Genomic DNA, 21,197 nt, shown 5'->3' with positions numbered 1-21,197 from the left:
TAGTTTGGTTTATTGGTGCAATATGATGGTGTACCAAAACAAAAAAAGTGCAGTTTTAGCCTCATAGGGACACTTATCAAGCCTGTTGTATTAAGCCAATTGGTTGTCCATGACATAAAGTTAAGTGACTGTAAAGCAAGGCTAGGGTAAAATAGTGATCAAATAGTGTGCTTTTCTAAACTAGACCATTCAGTGCCACTACCACTACCATAAATTAACTCATTCACCAGGGAGAAGTACCTCAGAGACTTTATTATATTAAAACACAAGGTCTGGGGGGCTTGGAATGATCAACAAATAAAGGATAATGGCACATGGGTCGCTTCTCTGCTGCTGTATACACCAGTGGAGAAAAGATGACCCAATGCTTTGAACAACCTAAATGTGTGTGCACCTCCTAGAAAGCACCTCCTAGAAAGAGGTCAGCAATTTCTTCAATCAACCCATCACCGGGACCTCAAAAAAATCCAGATGGCGCTGGTTCTCCCTCAAGGTCACCCACTTCTATACCAGGCAGAACTTGTTGGCATTCAAATGAATCATTATCATTAGACCCAAATATATGCAATCGGACTAATGCCTGAGAAAATTACTGGTTAGATAACACAGATGAAGAACATGCAATAGGAACTCTTTGAGCTGCCCATAAATGTACAATAAGATATTAGCATAGCAATACATAAAACGGAAACATAAAGCCCAACTGCAAATTCTACAAATAAAAGTTGCTGACCTCACAACTTTTCAGAAAACTTTACCTGCACCTTCAACACTTTCTAAATTAACCGAGACACCAGGTCTCCTCTTTTACGGACAAAAAAATCTGAAAGACAAATGAAATGGATAAAACAAACTATTTAAACTGGAAGATAAAACAAACTATTTGCTAGATAATTACATATAGACATATAGGCTTTAAACCCATACAATCAGTAAAAACAGACACCAGACAAATGATCCAAAACCCACTAGATAGCTTGAAAATTTCTAAAATGCAATACTACTCTTTCTTCCAACCTAAAATAGACTCTTCCATTAATAAAGATGCCCCAACAGACCAAATTCCTCCCCCCAAATTATCCACAACTGAAAAACATGCATTTAATGCACTCATTCCAATGGAAGATATTTATTCTGCAATCAAACAAATGAAAAATAGCTCTAGCCCAAGCCTAGACTGATTCCCTGTTACTATAAAAAATTCAAACCCTTTCTACTCACACATTTAGTGGTCCTACTTAATGAAATGCTCTAGAGACATTCCCTACCTTCAGAGATGCTAGATGTCAATGTATCCCTACTACCCAAACCAGGCAAAGATCATACAGAAATTCAGAAGAAAAAAGACTCAATTGAGGCTTGAGTATATTGATCGGTAATGCTTGAGTTTTAGTGACATTCACTTTTAATCCTGATATCTTGGAGTATTTGTCAAGATTAAATAAGTTAGAGAAACTCCTCAGGGGTTTTGTCATTGTAGCATTACAAAAAAAGTACATACAGATGAAGCCACTGTAAATTGTGAATCTGGCATATACAGCACAAACTACACAGAATTCATTTCAATAAGAAAAAGACCATGGCCTGGTTGTACCTAGGCACATTAAACAGTGTTTCCAACTTCCATCTGTACATCTGTGAAAATGACAAAAGTAAACAACCTATGTAAAGAAATATAATTATAGTGCATGTTTCAACAGTGAAGGAAAACAGTTCTGTAATGATGATGTATAATTCTGGTCAAAGCAAGCGGTATGAGGTTTTGTTACAGTGGGGCTCTGAGTCCTGTGAAATGTAGTCATTTTTTTTCCATTTTTATAATTAAAAATGAAGGGCTTTGTTCTATTAGCTATTATAAAAACATTGCTATCTTTAAGCTTTTTCATGCTCTTCTGCAGTTCCTTCCACTTGTGCATTTTTAATTAGATGCTAATGATAAGATGCGACTAAGAGCTTTAATGACCCTGGTACTGGCTGTTATTAAACACTTTTTTAACAAGTATTTGTGAGGTACACTGCCACACTAAATTAAAAAAAAAAGAGAACTCATTTATTTTCATATTTCTTATTTAATTTATTTCCCTTTTGGTAGCTGTGCATACAGAAAGGCACCTGGAAAAAAATCACAGTGGCCTGGTAAAAGTGTAAAAAGTGTAAGACTGGCAAAAACAAAAATAAATCCTCTCAAATAGTTTGCAAATGATCTGAATAAGATAAGGCACCTTAACAGGTGATCAGTGCTTTTCTCAGACCTAAAGGATGGACTAAAGCATGAAGCTGTCATAGAGTGACACCGTAATTATCTTATTGGCACCTTACTGTCAGACCAAAGCTTGCAGCTTGACAATATATATATTTTTTAAATAACTATTATATATTTTTAACAAAACATTTGTGAGTTTGGAGATAAAATTAAATTTTTTTTAAATGTTTAGCAAAATAACAATAGAATTTTACTCAACTTAGAATTTGGAATATGTAAAATATATGCATAATTTCAAGAGCCATCAGCACACATTGCAGGTATATTAAGAGAAGTCAGTGCGCTACTAGTGATGAGCGAATCTGTTTCTCTTCACCAGAATGTTCGCAAAACACCTAAAAAATGTGCAAAATGGTGCGTAACTTGCGAAATGCAACTACCGCACAACTTTTTTTATTTTTGACGCATGCTCAGTTCAGTCAGCTTGGCCCAGCACTGTAAAATCATCTGTTTTAATGGAGTTATATGGTACCATATGGCCATATGCTGTCCCCATGTCCCCGTTGGAACCAGTTTTTTTTTTAACTGAAGCAAAGCTTTTCAAACAATCAGTAGTGTTTTATCTTGTATGTACTAGCCTTACCTAGTAAATCTTTGGCATAACCAATATATAACTATGTGTGATTCTTGTTGGGGTTTTGCTACATGCAATACTTTTATTTTCATTTGATCTAAACTGTTATTACATACAAAGCATTTTTATCCTTTAGGGAAAACGTAGTGATCAAAACTCCCTGCCGGACACTTCCAATCATAGTGCCTGTGGCAAACAGCAAGAACTGAATTAATATTTCAATAGAACCTGGATGTCCTAGTTTTCTAGTGAGACTTACTTTTATGTGTGATAGATAGCATGTTTCCAGCATAAAATAATGGGAAGCAGTTGCCAGGAGTTGAGAGCATTGTGATTACTTTTTTACCCTGAAAAGAAAGCAATAAACAAAAAATTCTGTTAAAAGCATAATGTTCCCTAAAGTTCTATAAATCAAATCAGCCAATACCCCACACACAAAATATCTTCTATTTCTTCATTTAATGATTGTCCATTGTACTTAAGAAAGGCTATATAAAATAGAAGTAACTTTCATTTTGTTATCATAATAGCAATGTGAATTTAATGAACATGTCAAACAACAAAACAAGGTTTTTCCTAATAAAAGAAAACATCATTTTAAGTAACTTTCCAATTTGAATGTATTAAAACATTTAGTGCTTTAAAAGTTATTTGTAAATGTAATTGCTATTGAAAGCAGCATTTGCTGAACTCCTGGTTGTTACTTTTTAAACAATGTTGCAAAGGTCAGGCTCCTCCAGCAATACAGGTCTGTCAGGCTGCTGCCTTGTGTTACATTGAGTCAGAGCCACCGGGGCAGAGAATAGAAAAGGACAGACAAACACTGCTTTTATAGCAATTATATATACAAATAACTCAAAAATCATTACAAATTTGTAATGAATATATATTGCAAAGTTGTTTAGCGTTTTGTTTTCTTTTATTTGGCAAAAAATTACATTCTGGGTTGACTCGTCCTTTAAATATAATTTATAAGTTGCAAATGAAACCAAAATTTGATGTAATAAAGGTATGGGATCTATCACCCAGAGACCTGTTATCTGTTAAGATTTGAATTATTGTATTGCTTTGACCTGATTGAGCTAGCATAAATCTATATTGATGTCAAAACCCACCAATTGTAAATGTTGCTAAGTAACATTAAGACATGATTTGCCAAATTAGAGAAAGACCCCAGTAATAAGGACTCCAGATAATAGATCCCATACCTGTAATAAAGCATCCTGAAAGAATAATCAACAAAACTTCAAAGAAAGCCTGTTCATTATACTGTGCAGCAAACTCAAATGTCACTTTTTGATTCTTATTTTTTCTTGCACAGGGCGGAGCTCTTTCTTCTGACTGACCTCATCATTTTGAGGTGGGGCTAAGATGAGCATAACTAGTGACGAAGTTAATTTCTTGGTGTATCGATATCTCCAGGAGTCAGGTAAATTTTGCCGTTTTAAGCATTTGCTTGTAATTCTGTAAACCTCAACTTCTAAACAACTTCTGGAGCTGATACCTTATTATAGCTTATTGAGAACCTGGCAATGAAACTCTCTTACAGATCATTTAGGATTCAGTGGAAATCTGTGAGGCTAAAATATCAGTTTTTGGATGTACCGTAATGCTTATTTCTTCTTTGATCAGACTCTGTACTAATGCATCAGACCATTCTTACTCATGAAATATACTTCAGACTGTAAAATTGCTTTTTGCTTGGTCTAGCATTTTGAGTCTGGTATTTTATTCACACATACAGTACATTTCATGCACCCAAAGGCATGAAACAATAATTTGAATTTGGGAGTTTTGGTGCAAAAAAAATTGTATCATGCAAAAAAAATCAGTTTGAGCATTGATAAATGACCCCCTTAGTAATACAAAAAATTAGGTATTGTAATGGTTTACAGTTAGCAAAGCTAGCATCGGTGTATTTCTATCACACAAAAAGACAAGGCAAATGGATTTAGCAAATTCTTATAGCAGGCTGAGAACAGTTTTTTAAATACTTTATATTCTTTCATTATATTTAATGACAATGATGTGTTTTTAGTGTATTTTTTTACCTTTTAAAATCATTTACTATTTATATGATAGAAATTCAAGGAAGCTCAGGAGTGTGAACAAAGAACAATTTCTGGAACATTACAAATAGGCGTCAGCTGTGAAACAGTGGGTGGCTGAGAAATAAGAAGAATTCAAATATTGTTCTTCCAGTCTACTCAGTTTGAACTCAGTTCTAGAAGTACAAACAGCATAGTTCTTGTGTCTTCCTTGCACAGGGCAAGTGAAGATCTACTTTTATTGTTCATAAAAAGCTGATTTTGAGTGGAGAAAACTGACATGCTCAGTTTTGGGTTTTGTTTTAAGAGACCGAGCCTTTAAGATATATTAGTAAAATGGTTTTATTGTTGGTTTCAGGTATATATACTACTAAACTTTATTGCCATCTAACAGGAAATTTACAACTCACCGAATTAGAGAAAGCCTTCTTCACATTAACATACTTAGACTGAGATACTTTCAGCAGGCCTATTTATACAAGAAGTAGCTGCTTAAATGTGACTATGACCACCTATGTGGCAGTGGTCTCAGGGAAGATAGCTCAGCATTTCTGCGATTCTGTGAGTCTATAACAGCCACCCACTCAAAGAAGTTGTTTTTTCCATTTTAATAACACCTCTCTTGAGAGCAAGAGAAATGTAAATTCATGAGATAAAATATGCAATATTAATTTCTTGACCCTGAAATATTGCATGCTGCATGTAACAAGGACTAGAAACTTTCGTATAAAAATGTTTCTAAAAAAGTCAGATTTCACTGTTCTAACTGCAGCTTGCTGAAAAAGCTAATCACTGATTTCTAAACATTAAATGGTTTCCGTTTTATGCCCTTGGCTTATCTTTTTTGGGGAGAGACTGTACAGAACATTAAGGGCAGGATTTGCTAGCATAGATCATGCAACATCCAGCAACAATATAATAATATGCCCTTTACTAGACAATATTCAGAATATTCTGGGTCATTGAGCATGTAGCCCCTCTTAATCATGAACTGAGAAGACTACTACACTTCAAGAGGTGTGAAAAAACATTCACTGTTTTATTTAAGACTATAGAGTACAGAGTATATTTAGAATATATTTTGATTTGGCCTGGGTTGATAGCCTGCTGTATTTAGTAATATTGTAAACTGTTTCTCTTGTAGGGGGTATGTTTATATCAGTTTTCATTTCTTACAGTTAAATATTCACGTATTTTTCCATTTGTATTTGATGATCTTAGATTAATGTTAGTGCATGTTTACAATTTAGGATTGCTTAAGTGGGTATTCTTGACAATCCACTTTTATTTGGTCATATTGTAAGCATTGGAATATTTGGTCACTTGTAATCATGTTCTACAATGCTAACCCAGTGGCTACCAGTGGTAACTATTACTATAACTAACTATAATAACTATAAAGAAGTAACGTAACTACACTATAGTAACGTAACTATAGAGCAGTTACATAACTAAGAGAATAGTTCTGTTACCATCACTCTAGACACGCATTTTCTTTAACATGTTTGCTGTGATGTGGTCACCTGTGGGCCTTGAGGGGAAGCAGGCCCAGGTACAATTACACCCCCCATTCTACAGGCAGTTACGCTGGGTAGTTGGATGGGGTGAGGAAGGGGTGGGTGGGGAGTTGGGATGTGAGTGGTGGGCGGGGAGAAGGGATGTGAGGGGCGGCCGGGTGCAGGATGGGAGGGGCATGTAATGCTTGCATTGCACACTGGGCCCCTACAAAGGTTTTTTTGCCGAGGGTGCTAGTGCAGTCTAGAAATGCCACTGAAACTATCGACAATATTCATGGTAATAATGTTCTTTACAAAGTTATAACATGTAAAAATTTATTTTTTATATTTCAAGACTAGCTTTAAAGGTGGATATTTCTAAATAGTCAGCATTTATATATTTTTATTATATACTTTTGTGATTTCATATCAAATAAACTCATGCAATGATGAATTGTTGTTCTTTTTAAACATATTTTTTTGCTTTAATGCAATTAATTGCATTTCCTCATTGCCAATAGGTACATTTCATTCCCTAGTTTCAAATCTGCTACATACTGGTTTCACAAACAAGCATCTTGTCTAAAATCTATACAGAATGCAAGTGGCTGGACTGGGAAGGAAATGAAAAATACAATAGTCTGTTAAAGGTGTGATTTTAATGTATGTCAACCCTACAGCTATTGATGCCTTTTAATAAGCCCTTATTCACAAGAAACTGAAACAAGATGTTCCAGCTGGGTAATTACTGTCACTGTCAGTGTGTTAACCAGCCAAGCTAGTACTTGGGTTTAGCTGTATATCAGTACAGGGAATGCAGTCTTATTTTATGTTTATTGGCACACAAATTCAATGGACTATTAACTCTGTCTCTCTCTTTACAATACCTTCTAATGTTTATTTGAATAGATTTAGTTAAATTGGTAGCCATTGATGTAAGTGTCAATAACTCACTGTCTTTTAATGGAATTTAATGGAATTTAATGTTATGTGCAAACCCTGTTTCATAAATGACTTCTGATGCCTTTAGGTTTCAAGGCATGTACAATATGCTTGCAATGAGCCACATCCCCCTCTGCTCATTACATGCCCTTCCAACCACCATTCCCGTAAGTGTCACATCATATTTCATAACACTTTAAATCCGTCCCTTTGCCCCAGTCCCCCACTCCTCACTTGATACCGCTTCACTCCAGTTCTCTTCACTTTCTCTCTGTTACGAATACGAATACGAATTTACCCAGCACCCATTCCCTTCTTCATACCCCACAACCACAGGCCATCTCCTAACCTTATACTTCTAATACTAGTCATTCCAATCAAATTAAAATAGGTTTATTAGCAGGATAATATTTAGCATGCTATTGCATGCTTTTTTTACAACCCATTTTATTCATACAGGAATAAAATGGTACAGGGGGGTGCATATGGGTATTGATTTGGTAAGAGTTGACTATTCCAAGCAAAATTTGGGGTTTGGGGGCTCCAGTTTGCATTACTTTGATCATTAGAGTTTTAGGGTTCTAGGTTGTGCTCTATTGTAGGTGTTCATATACTCATAAGCTACTTTCAATGTGTCTCTTTGCATATTATATACACCCTTATCTCGAGTCCTTCTCTGTTTAGTTTATGTATCTAAATACCCAGTCTCTGCTCACTTCATACCCTTGAGTCTATCTGCATTCACTTCATACACCAAGCAGCACCTGCTCACCTGCATTGTCTTCCACCCTTTGACCACGTATGCACATTCTTATTAAACATGCTGGAAACACATTTTGCAAACAATTGTACTGTACTGGTGGAAGGTATGATTACTAACTGAATGTCTTAGTGGGGCATATGACTGATCTAATTATCTGGTTATATAAAAATCATAACATAAGGGATCTGTACATAATCCATAAAGAACAACAGGCATATGGAATGGAAATTCCATACCCCCACTACTACTTTTGACATACGGGGTATATTTATCATGCTGTGTAAAAACTGGAGTGAAGCATTACCGGTGATGTTGCCCAGGGCAACCAATCAGCAATTAAATTTCAACAGTTAAAAAACCAAAGCAAAGCATCTGATTGGCTGCTATGAGCAACATCACCGGTAATGTTTTACTCCACTCTTTACACAGCATGATAAATATACCCCAAAGTGTTCCACATGGAAGCTGATCTTCATACTTTTGTGAGTTATATGCTCCAAGCAGCACCCTATTCATTACAGGCCATTTAAAAAAATATAGTACCACGAAAATCTGAATGTTAATAAATTCCGCCCTTAGACAAAAAAAGGTAAAAGATTAGACAATTTTTTGGAAATAGATCAAAATGTCTTTCCAACACAAGCCTGAATTACCAGATTTTGGTATTGTTTGGTTGTGTATTGCCAAGTAGTGATGAGCAAACGTGTCCCATTTGGCTTCACCTGAAAAGTTCACAAACCTTTAAAAAGATTCATGATTTCACAAAAATTTGTGAAATGGCAAAAATGAAACAAAAAAATTGTCATGCGCGTAATTTTTTTGACATTGATCATGTTTTTTACGCGTACATTATTTTTTTGATGTGCGTGACAAATTTTCCCACATTGCATTTTTGTGCCCGTTTGGTGAAACTTTACACCAATGGCGAAACACTGAAATTCGCTGCGAATCCACGCCTGGTGAAATATTTTGCTTATCACTATTGCCAAGCTCTGAACAAGATTTTGGTGTTCAATACAGTATGTGGCAGGTGTTGTCTTTTAGTTCTGGTATGGGCTCTGTTATCCTGAAACCCGTTACCCAGAAAGCTCCAAATTACAGAAAGGCCATCTTCCATAAACTCCATTTCAATCAAATAATTCAGATTTTTATAAAGCATTTACTTTTCTGTTTTTTTAATAAAACAGTACCTTGTACTTGATCCTAACCAAGATATAATTAATCCTTACAGGAGGTAAAACAATCCTATTGGGTTTATTAAATGTTTAAATTATTTTTTAGTAGACTTAAGGTATGAAGATCCAAATTACAGAAAGATCCTTTAGCTGGAAAACCCCAGGTCACGATAATTCTGAATAACAGGTCCTTTTGGGTGTTTACGGGAAATATTTAGCAGTAACTGTAATCATATTAATTTTAGATTTGGAAAGCAGGTTGACTTTAAAGAGAAGCTACAGCATATTGTAGAAATCTGACTAAAACTACAACATATAGAGAATTCAGAGAGGTAAAATATATCATGTTAAGTCTGAAGTATCTCCAAGCAAATATAAGAGTAGTTTTACGGCTCACATTTACAATTCAAAACAGAAGGCTTTAACTTTTCTGGAATGTGAGTGTCTGCACTAAGAGTATTTGATGTGGATAATGCTTCTCAACAGCAAACTATTCATCCTCCACCATATTGCAGCAATTACCCAAGTCATTACTGTACTTTAAGAATAATTGGGCTCAGTACTATACTTAGCAATTGGTTGACAGATTACATTTAGTAGCATTAAGATGGAAAAATGAGCATAAAGAATGGTTATTAGTCATGTTTCTTTTATAGCATAGTTTTATGCTTTTGTAACCCTATCTTGGCCCAGATCACAGTATCTAGCTTAGTTTAGTAGAAACTTCGGTTACACTGGAATCCTTTACAGAGCACCGGATTTAAATATATTCTATTATTGTCACTGTATCACTGCATACACAGCCATTCAGCTGTTGGGAATCCTTCTGGATTTCCCAGTTCGAACTTTAATAAATCAGCCCCTACGTTATTATGATATGCTGCATGTCTAAGCTTTCCAGCACTTTATTTGGCTGTTAAGGCAGATATAAGACTAAGGCTTGGAAGATCAGTAGCTTTCATCTAATATTTTATAGAACTCATTACGTTTTTGGTTTTGTCAGAGGGGCTTGTAAGGAGACCAGATTTATTCTGGTTTGTGACATGTCTGTGTGATTTTGTGCCAAGCAAAGGATATCACATCCAGGGGAATGACTGAGTCTCCAATCCTGGGGGTTTCTTAGTATACCAAACTCTGCAAAGCCTTAGTAGAACCTAGATTAGCTATTACAAGTTCGAAGTGCTCAGGGTGAAAGAACTGAACTTTCAATAAAGTTAAAGGTAAAAAAAAAATAAGCCTCCATTATTTGTAGACTATCATAATGCAATATAGGTGAAAAAAAAAAAAATTGCAGCTCACAAGCCTTATAAATGAATAAAAGGTGGCCAAGTGTGCACTTCAGCTCTTTAAGTTACCAGAAGCAGCTTTTTGCCTAACTTGCCAAGGTGCTGCAGTCTGAGGTGAGTTTCCCAGTTCTCCTCATGGCAGCAATGCTCCAGACTATAAGCCTTGCCTTATGTTACTGTTCACTTCCCCACTACCCTGATCACCTTTGTCAGTAATTGGAGCAGAACAGTACACTATAGGGTTAATTTGCTGCAACAAAAGTCAACAATGAGCCATTTTTCACTTTGCACCCTGCATGGGGCATATGAAGAATGGCCACAGGCCTCTGAGCTCTTTTTTGTTGCCCAGAGACTTGTGGCATGCCCCTGAAATCCAAAAAGGAATACAAATACAAAAAGACAATTTTATGACAGTCCTGTACATTCAAAAGGGAAACTTAAGCTTCGGAACCAAAATTTGTTAAAGAGCCCCACACAACACAGAAACCCCTAATATACCTATCACTGCAGTCTGTTCCTTAAAAAGTATGAATAAATACTGTTTTTATATGCTGAAATCCAGCTGCAAAATAGTTATTTTCTTTCTGCATCATTTGAAATTCTTGCAGGGGAGGAGAGCCTAAAACATGCATGTTACAAACTGTAGCAACTTCTTCACAGCTTACAGACAGCATGCAGAATCTACATAACCCACAAAGCATTGCACTGTGATGTTCCTCTCTGTATTGACATCATGTGCGCCGTGTGCAGGGAATTGTGGGATTTGGAGGATGCAGGCTGAAGGCAGGCTAAGGACAGTCGCCTATTGTTACATTCATCTCAAAGTAGTCAGCCAGATCAGCAGAAGAACAGGGGGGCAGGCTTAGGTAACTGTTCCAAACCATATTATTACATTATAAATTATGAACAGGCTGCATATTTTTTAATTGATGTATACTGCTTACAATTCTGTTTACTTTTCAAAAAGCTTTGTTTGGGTAGAGTTCTCCTTTAATGCTCATTCAATGCTTTGCAGATTTTCACTATAAATTAGGTATCAGTAAATCATATTGGTTTTCTGCAAACACAGTAGCATATTACATCATTGAGCATGTTATCCTCTTGTCTTCAAGCCAGATGTGTTCCTTTAGGCATTTAAACATAACCATATGCTCTGGCCGCACACCTCTGTTTGCCCAAGTACCTCTTTAGGGCAGCTCCTCTGCTATTGGATAGCGGCATGATTTATTACTGTTTAGCAAGATACAATCTTAAGTCTGCAGAGTGTTTCTCTGTGTTTATTCTGATTTTGCTATTGCAGCATGCAGAACTGCTTACTAAGTACATTACAACTTTTTTGTTTAGATTAGTGCACATTGGAATGCTGCGTGTAACTATTTGATCAACATAATAGTGCACTTGGGCTTTTTATTTTCTGAAATGATAAAACTCTTAAATTTGAACCATGTCTTTACAGGCAAACCTATGGAATACTGTATATAATTTGCACGAAAGGAGAGATTATTGTTATTTAACATGTATGTATATATATATCTGCAGTGCTGTACAATAAATGGGCGTTTACATTGAACATAAAGACTTATACACAAAACAACCAAAAGTCAATACAAGAGGTAAATGGGGCCCAGCCCAGATTTGTGCTTGACTGTGACTGATGCACATGCATTCCAGTCAGGATAGGCTGCAGGCATAAGAGGCAACTGGATCCTTGCTCAAGGCTCACTGTTGTTGTGCTAGATGTGCCAACAAATATGCAACTGGCACAAGGTAAACTAAATAAAGGGGCAGGAGTTTGCACTCCTTAGTACACCAGCACTTGCACCTATGAGTAGGCATGCACCAAAATTTGGATTTAGCCGAACCAAAGATTTATTATTGAAAACAAAAATTGATGTTCCGGCTGCTACACAAGTTTGAGAAAGACTGGTGTAGCAGCCGAAACGTCAGTTTTTGTTTGTTTCCAATAATAAATCTCTTTTTTTACATATTTAAGACCTGTGCAAGCGATTCCTTTTTGTGAATTTGTTTTGCTCATTGATCCCAAGGACTGTCCCCAGGCAAAACTTTATTTTTCGTTATTGTGCGTGCCGGCATCCTGCTTCTATCTGGATCTGGATAACAGGTCCCCTACCTGTACTTGTGTATTCATATGCAGAGAGCCATAACTGATTCCTATAGTGATTATACCAAGCATTAGAGCACTCTGCACTAAAGCTTGTTATTACTGTATTTACTGACAGTGGGGCAGGGTGCAAAGTGCAAAAAAAAGCCACAAGCCACCAAGTTTTTCACACTTTGAACATTACTCTACCATTAGTTCCTGTAGGCACAGCTCCATTCCAAAACACAAGCACCTGCATTTAACATATGAATAGGGCACTGCCTGCTTTTGACAGTAGGTAAGGTCTGGCTGTAGATGGCACTTAAGGACATATGTAGGCCTTATGGCTGGTGGTAAGCACAGGACTGTTTTGTACCTGCTACCTTATTGCCATATACAGGTATAGTATCTATTATCCAAAATTCTTGGAACCTGGGGTTTCCAGATAAGGGCTCTCATAAGAGATCCTATACCTGTACAATTTATAATGCTTGGACAAACAACTCCCAGTTAAAGAGGTTGTTTCACCTTTAGGTTAACATTTAGTATGTTATTGAGTGGCCTATCCTTAGAAACGTTTTAATTGGTTTTCATTTTTTATATTTATATAATTTTTAGTTATTTGCTAAAAATCATTTAAATATTGAATAAACCCAATAGGCTTGTTTTGCCTCCAATAAGGTTTCATTATAACTTAGTTGGGATCAAGTACAAGGTACTGTTTTATTATTACAGAGAAAAAGGAAATCATTTTTAAAAATTAGAATTATTTGCTTATAATTAAGTCTATGGGAGGCGGCCTTTCCATAATTCGGAACTTTCTGGACAATGGGTTTCCGGATAAGGGATCCCATACCTGTACTTATTATTACTATATTATTATTCTATTTAGGGCCTCCCCTTTCAAACCACTGCCTAAATTAAGCCCTAGCGACCAAATAGCTGCTAAAATGGAAAACTACTGAACAAAAAGTTAATAATTTAAAAACTGCAATAAAAAATAACCAATTGTAGACTGGCTTAGAATAGCATTCTCTACATCATACTAAAAGTTAATGTAAAGGTGAAAAAACCCTCTAATTTATGTGTTGTTCTAAGTACCCTCTTCATACAAAGAACTGCATGGACTTCAAATATCTGTCTGATTCCAGACTTCTAGATTCTATATATTATTCTCAGACTTGAACCTAAAAAGAGGATTTAACAGGGATTTAAGATCCATATAAAGCCTTGTAATGCAATTTTATATTCTTGAATAAATACAGTTCTGTTCTCCCTTACCAGGCCAGTCCTGTGATGTTTATTATGTAATAGGTTAGACCTGTAGATAGTACTTACTTTGCTTATAGCATGAACTGCGTTCCTAAGATTAAATCACACAGGAACAATTTCTTCAAATGCACATAAACTGGTAGTGAATATTTTCTAGAGGAATGTAATTATCTCTGGCTAAAGATTTAAAATCCATTTCTGGGTCCAGGAATGTAATTTAGCTCTTACTATTGGTATTTCTGAGCTATAATTTAAATGAGTATCTCCAACACCCTCGGATATTTTCCCTTACTCCTTCACTCCCCCCATCACCTTCTTTTATACAGTATATTTTTTTTCAGTAGTTTTTGCTCAGCTTTAGTAGTAGTAGCTCAGCATGGATCATGCCCTAGAGCAGGAGATAGTGACGGAATGCTTGAGGGACATAATGGGTATTCAAAAAGCAGGAAACTGGCATATAATGTAACCCTAGAGATGCCCAGACCTTGTTTTAATTGCTTAATTGTGAGGGGAGTGATACTAACATGCTTTTAATGAGGTCCTGGAAGTACCATGGTATTGGTTTAAAAGCTGGAATGGTAAAGGAACTAACTTGGGTCTGCTACCCAGCTATTATTAAAATCCTTCCTACAAAAAGTAAATGAATAGGCTTTGTGCTGAATATACCTTTTGCTGGTTGTGTTAAACATGTTAAATCTATAATTGTTATTGTTTCTTAAGCTAAACAGGGAGTCTAGTTATCTACTTTGCAAACACTAAATGTGGAGCAGCTTTAATTTCCTTGTTTGCACACTTACTGTATATGTTTGGTTTATAGCTGTCTAAAATGAGAGAGGGCTCGGATTAAAAGTAATTGATATGGTTTTTCCAGCAAAAAAGTGCACCAATATAGTCTCTATATCCAATCTGGACAATTGTCATTAACTTTTTGTTAATAGGAAAAGTAAGAGGGTAGACTGAAAATCCACAGCCTTTCATTACCGGTCTATCTGGTTTAAAAAAAAAAAGGGTGATTGCTCCATGTATTGCATATAAAGTTTCATAGGAACCAGTCATGGGGATATTAAATGAGCCATTTAGCATTAATATAATGGAAGGTAGTGGCTCTGCGTGCATAATGGTTTTGAAGTCTGCAGGCCAATCCCCCATCATTCCCTTGGCGCAGACTGAGCAAACAATAATATCAGGATTAATTTATAATCCTAGTTTCCAGTGATTCAGTAACTCCCACAAATGCACTTAGACATACAGACACAATGGCAATCAGTTTTGAGCAAGTGCCTAGTTTTATATGAAATTGCTTAAAATGCGTCATTTTTCTATTTTTAGTATTCTCGGTCTTTGTTCCCTTGCACCATGTATGCAGCCTTCTAACTAGAAAGTAAAATAGAAATATATATATATATATATATCCTATATCTGTACTTTTTTATAAGCAAAAAAGACACTAGCCAAAGGTTTAACTTTTAAGAAGGGCTTAAAAACCACTTCTTTAGCCCAATGTATATGTGTGCAGGTTATGGGAGAGCCACTGATATCTATAAATAAATAATTTTTAACACTCCCACACCCAAAGCCAAGATATAAAGCAATAGGACACACCCAATTCCTTTAGTGCTGTATGAAATATCAACTGTTTATATGGGATTAGTTGTGACGTAAAATACCGCCCTGTGGCCCTATAAGGTATAATGTATGCAGCAACCAGCTTTTATACCTTGCGCATTGTTCATCTATAGTGTATTGTGAATGATTAAGTACATTTGAGAAGGAATGTTCCTTACTTCATATGGATAAAATGTAAAGCTTTACATTTTTTTTTTCAAATTACTTCTATAATTCTATGGCAAATCCAAGTGTTTGTACTTGCAAGCATACATTTTGACTTTAACACTGCAAACCACTTTTACTGTTTTGTACAATAAGATACAAGAGGGTTGATTCACTAAAGTGCAATAAGCGTTATCGCATGCTTTTTTGCATTAAAATTGTCGCATGCGTTGTCGCATATCGCATGCGCTAAATAGCGCATGATCGCAAGGCGTTAATTCTCACGCAGAAATAATACTACCACATGATTCACAAACACTTAGACGAGCTTAATATCACATTAGTCTGTGCGAAAATTAACACCTACTTGGGGCAGGCGGTTATTATAGAAAAGTACAGTTCATGAGCTTTTGGCAACACAATATGGACTTTGCAGTGTGATTTATTCAAGTCTGTGTTGGCCCTAGAGTGATGCAGCCGCCAGTTTGCAGGGAAATGGTCATTTTCAGAACAGTAGTTTTCCGAAAGTAATGGCGTGTATGGCTAATATGGCGTGCGTTTTTCGTACGCGGCGACAATTTGTGCGTGTTGTGTCAAATACCGCACGAAAATAGTCTTTCTGACTTAAATTAACGCAAACAGCATCGCGTCTAAATTAATGCAAGTATCCTTTTAGTGAATCATGCGTTAAGTCGCGAAAAATAAGACGAGATAAAATTTTTTAAGCATGCTAAAAATTGCGCTCGTTTTAACGCACCTTAGTGAATCAACCCTAAGGTGTTTATTCTGTGATTATTTTAGATTATCATAAGTAAAACATTTTGTTTGGCATTCAGAATGTGAACATTGTCTGCAGCTTTGGCATATGAACATATATGAACATTGTCTGCAGCTTTATACATATGGTAAAGTGACATATAGCTAGTTTCACATACTACTTTTCTATAAAGGCTCATTTTTAACACTGGACATTTTTTGCACCTGGGCAGTATCCTATGGAAACCAGTCAAATGTTTGCTTTCATTGTTTTAGCTGCCTAAAAAAAGCTAATCGCTGATTGGTTGCTATGGGTTACTGCCCAGGTGCAAATTTACCCAGTGCTGATAAATGAGTTGTCTCTTCACATGCTATGCAGGTTCAATTACCTGTACAATCTGAGACTGGAATTTGAGCAAGATAACTAAATGGGACAGGACAGAAGGATGAACAAGCTTTATATTTGCCAATTTAAAGCTAGTACTATTGACACAGCTGGATCTAAAGGGAGATGGCAGCATCCATTTGGGTTTTATAAAAAGAAATGATATAAAGGCAGAAAACACTATGTTAGAGTAATGTGAAAACTCATATCTCACTTAAATGTCAAGATGAACTGTTTCTTCACACTTCACAGAAAAAGAAAAAAAATAGAGCTGGATTTTTTCTTATTATGTGATCAACAGTTAAGACCCGTGAATTGGCTCTACTGAAATCTTATGATTCGAAATAGAAAATAAAGTACTCTGAAAGTAATTAGAAGTGACATATTGGTGTGAATAGATTTATAGATTTTGAGGGGGTGGTTGGGGGAGAGTTAAAACTTTTCTTATGACTTATAACCTTGATGTGATTGACATTACCTGTAACAAAAAAATAGCATACTCTCTTTATATACTAATATGTAAAGCATTTATTTTCTTCCTGATGCCAGGGCCAACTGTTACAAATATGTTCTACAAGGTGCTGTTCTGAAGATTATATAATTAAATATAGGGGCTCAAACATGAATACAAGTGCAATTTTAGGCACATGCCACCGAGTTTATTTTTATCCACAATTCAGCTTTATTTCCCACAATTCCAGCTTCATTGTGGCAGAGCACAGCCTTGCATTCAGGGGTGCTCAAACCATGAGGCAGGTTTTCTCAGGCGGCAGCACCCTGCAGGTTACCAGGGGTGGCAAAAAGCAACTCCTGATATACTTAAGAGCTGAAATTCCCTTCTTTTAATCAGAATTTCAGCTTTACTAGTGCATAAAGCATGTTTTGCTCCTTCATGAATTAGGTGCAAGTTGTAACTATAATTTTCATACTGGGTTCTCCCGTATTTGCCTCAATTTTTTGTAAGGGGTGAGATGAATAAATGGTTGCACAGTACAACTATGTGGAAGTGCAAGGAGCAGCTTTAGATGCAAGTACCTGGTGCCAATTCTTGCAATGACTGCAGCCATACACTTGTCAGTCTGAAGTTCTAATGGGTTCTGATAAGCAGGAAACCTTACATTTACAAAAAGCACTGATGCGATAAATGCACAACAAGATTGGTAATATTAAAACAATATTGTTTGTTGTGTATCCCCATGCAAGGCAAAATTGAGTTTGTATTTTTATCTCACCGCTTTCTTTTCTGTTGTTTTTGTTGGCTTTGTGTAGAAATCCCAGTTTTTTGCTTAAAATCTGCATTATACCCACTATATGCATGAAATTTTCTGTGCCTCCAAAAAAAACTATTTATATTATACTGGTCATCTGCTGTCCTAGAATTGCTGTATTGGCACTTTGTTTTGGAGCACTGCACAATCAGTACAAGTAAAATTAACTTTTGAAATGGCCCTTTATATTTTGGTTTTAAACCTTCCACTAACTGTTCCAACCTGAGAAGAATGGTTGCTGCCATGACATGCTGCCATGACATGCTTTCTAGAATTTCTTTTACTATTACCTTCATTTTTGCACAATGTGCTAGTAAACGTATTCCAGTAGAGCTATCTTAATTCTGTCCAGCTGCCCACATGCAAACCAAGGCACAAAAATATTACATGTGAACAGATGACGATTAAACATCAAATTGTACATATTGCATCAAGAACATTTGGCTGTATTTTGATTTTATTGCAAACACCCAGTGGGAAGTCTTTAGATTTTATGCTATACAAGAAATGCAAAACAAAATATAAGGACATGTTTCTGTGAGCAGACTGACTTAATAAGTAAAGCAGACGTATAATTATTTTAATAACAAGGAATGGCTCTGAAAGAATGTTATTTTAAGCAGATTAGTCTTCAACCAGAGACCCACAGTATTTATTTTGTGTATCATGCTGGAACTGGCACAGTGCACAGTGACTCACAGTATGTCTTGGGCAAATTGTATTTGATTTTTACATAAGAAAACAGGCCAGACCAGGAAATACATTGACTCTATTCACAGAAGCTAGCAGTGAACATGTAAATGTTGAACTGCGCATTAAGAAGATTTCCACTTATGCCCGCTGAGCCCTCCTATTAAAGTAGCCACACAGATTTTGTCATTCAGTCAGAGCGTTTGTTGAAATGTAAGTGTGTTGCACTCTGCAGTTAATCAGGAACAGATATCACCATTTCATGTTTGATCTTTTAAGACTGAATATTTAGGTCAATTTGAGTGATGATATCTATGTTCAGATGCTGCACAAATTTGAATCCCTTGAATCCCAAGGTGTATGGCCACCTTTACTAAGATTATATATTAGGCTTTATTTTATATCCCCATATCTAGGAACATGAGCATCTATTTGATCATGTACATGCTATCCGCTGACAGCATAATAAATCAGGGATGTCAAACCTTTGACCTTCCACTTGCTAAAAGATCCAACTCCCAGGATGAGCGAAGGATGAAATTCCCAGCAGTTTGATGGTCATGACAATTGATATCCCCATCATCAACCGTCTGGGTTTCCCACTACGTGAGCTGACATCACCAGGCTTAGCTATTCAGAGTTGCTAGGGTTACACAAAGCTCTTTATTTTACCACTAAACAGATTCAGGTTGCATTACTGTGACTTACGACATCAATAGGAATGGCTGGAGATAGTTGTCATATCTAGTTGCTAGTGTGAAGAGAAAAACATCTTTAACCCAAATTATATCATAAAGATCCATCCATTAGTTTGTCTTTAGTAAGACAGACAGCTAAGTACAAAATATCAATAAGCAGCAGATTCACATTCAAAACCAGAAATGGTTCTGGTGAACAATGGAAGTGAATATAATAGCAGTGCTTTCGCATGAAATACACGTCTATGTCTGAAAGAACATAATATCATTTTGATAGCAGATTGGAATTAAAAAAAAGGAGGGGGGGGGATGGCCGCATTGCTCCTATTTCTATTCAGACACAGGCATTGGAAATGCGAACCCACTGGTACGTTGCATAATGCTAATACAGGAAATGTAATGGATAAAATGGAGTATGTGTTAAGGGACATAAATGTATCTTCAGTTCTATTAATTGCATCACTTGCAGACCCATTTCTTTTTCTGGTTAAGCCATAGAAGACATAACATTTATGAAGCCTCAGTGCAGAACAATTGCCTTGTTTAGTTCCAGCTCATATATTACACTGAGTGGTTAGAAAAAAAATCGAATCGAATGCTGTAATTTTTAGTGTTACATTAATGCCAGTGTGCTATTGTAATGGCTGCCTTTTCTTGTTTTCAGGTTTCTCTCACTCTGCATTTACATTTGGTATTGAAAGTCATATAAGCCAGTCCAACATCAATGGGACACTAGTGCCACCTGCTGCCCTCATTTCTATCCTGCAGAAAGGTTTACAATATGTGGAAGCTGAGATCAGCATCAATGAAGTAAGTGATGTTTAAAGATAAGAAATGCCAGTGTAGAAACCATAGCTAGATAAAAGTATATCCACTTAATGCAAAATGGTAATATTACTCTTTTTTACTAAGCAGCATGAAATTGGTTTGATGATTTCTGCTGTAAACTTAAAGGGGTTGTTCATTTTTAAATTAACTTTTAGTATAGTGATATGCTAAGGCAATTTGCAACTGGTCTTTTTTATTATTTCTGTTTATTTTAATTATTAGCTTTTATGTAGTAGCTCTCCAGTTTGGAATTTCAGCAGCTATCTGGTTTCTAGGGTCCAAATCACCCTAGCAACCTGACATTGATTTAACAGAAAGACTGGTATATGAGCAGAGGAGGGCCTGAAAAGAGAGGCAAGTAACAACAAGTAACAATAACAATAAAATTGAAGCCTCACAGAGCAATAGATTTTGGCTGCTGGGGCCAGTTGTCCCCCATTTGAAAGCTCGGCAGATACAGAAGAGGAAGGCAAATGATTCAAAAACTAAAATAAGACCTTTTGAAAAGTTGCTTAGAATTAGACATTCTATAGGGTACTAAAAGTTAACTGAATGGTAAACAACCCTTTTTGTCGTGATTTTTATGGTGTACTTTTTAATTCTAAATTACATTGTTTACATAGCAAATAATTCACTCTACCATTTAAAAGTTTGTTCTCGAACCAACAAATTTATTTATATTAGTTGTAATATTTGTGTGTAGGCATCTCAGTGCATTGTGCCTGAGTCTGAGCTTTCAGAAGGAACCAGCACTACACATTAGAACTGCTTTCAGAACCTATTGATTCTCCTACTCCCAAGTAACTGGAGGAGTCCCAATTCTTACTATTGAGTGCTATTCTCATATCTACTGGGAGCTGCTGTCTTGCTCCCAGGAGGATG

At 36.1% G+C, this 21,197-nt stretch overlaps 1 protein-coding gene across 7 annotated transcripts in view; it reads left to right on the top strand.

The window, feature by feature from the left end:
* Window positions 1-21,197, top strand: part of tbl1x (transducin beta like 1 X-linked) — a 142,210-nt gene that overhangs the window by 100,388 nt on the left and 20,625 nt on the right. For all 7 annotated transcript variants that reach the window (XM_031895700.1, XM_031895699.1, XM_031895696.1 and 4 more), the window contains 2 exon segments: window positions 4,159-4,266; window positions 20,152-20,297. In XM_031895700.1, the coding sequence (XP_031751560.1) occupies window positions 4,209-4,266; window positions 20,152-20,297 (204 nt within the window). In that variant the 5' untranslated portion in view covers window positions 4,159-4,208.

The sequence above is a fragment of the Xenopus tropicalis genome, chromosome 2, assembly GCF_000004195.4.
Source record: "Xenopus tropicalis strain Nigerian chromosome 2, UCB_Xtro_10.0, whole genome shotgun sequence".
Taxonomy (NCBI): Eukaryota; Metazoa; Chordata; class Amphibia; order Anura; family Pipidae; genus Xenopus; species Xenopus tropicalis.
Note: the sequence above shows the minus strand (reverse complement) of the source record. Positions and strands in the feature narration are given on the sequence as shown.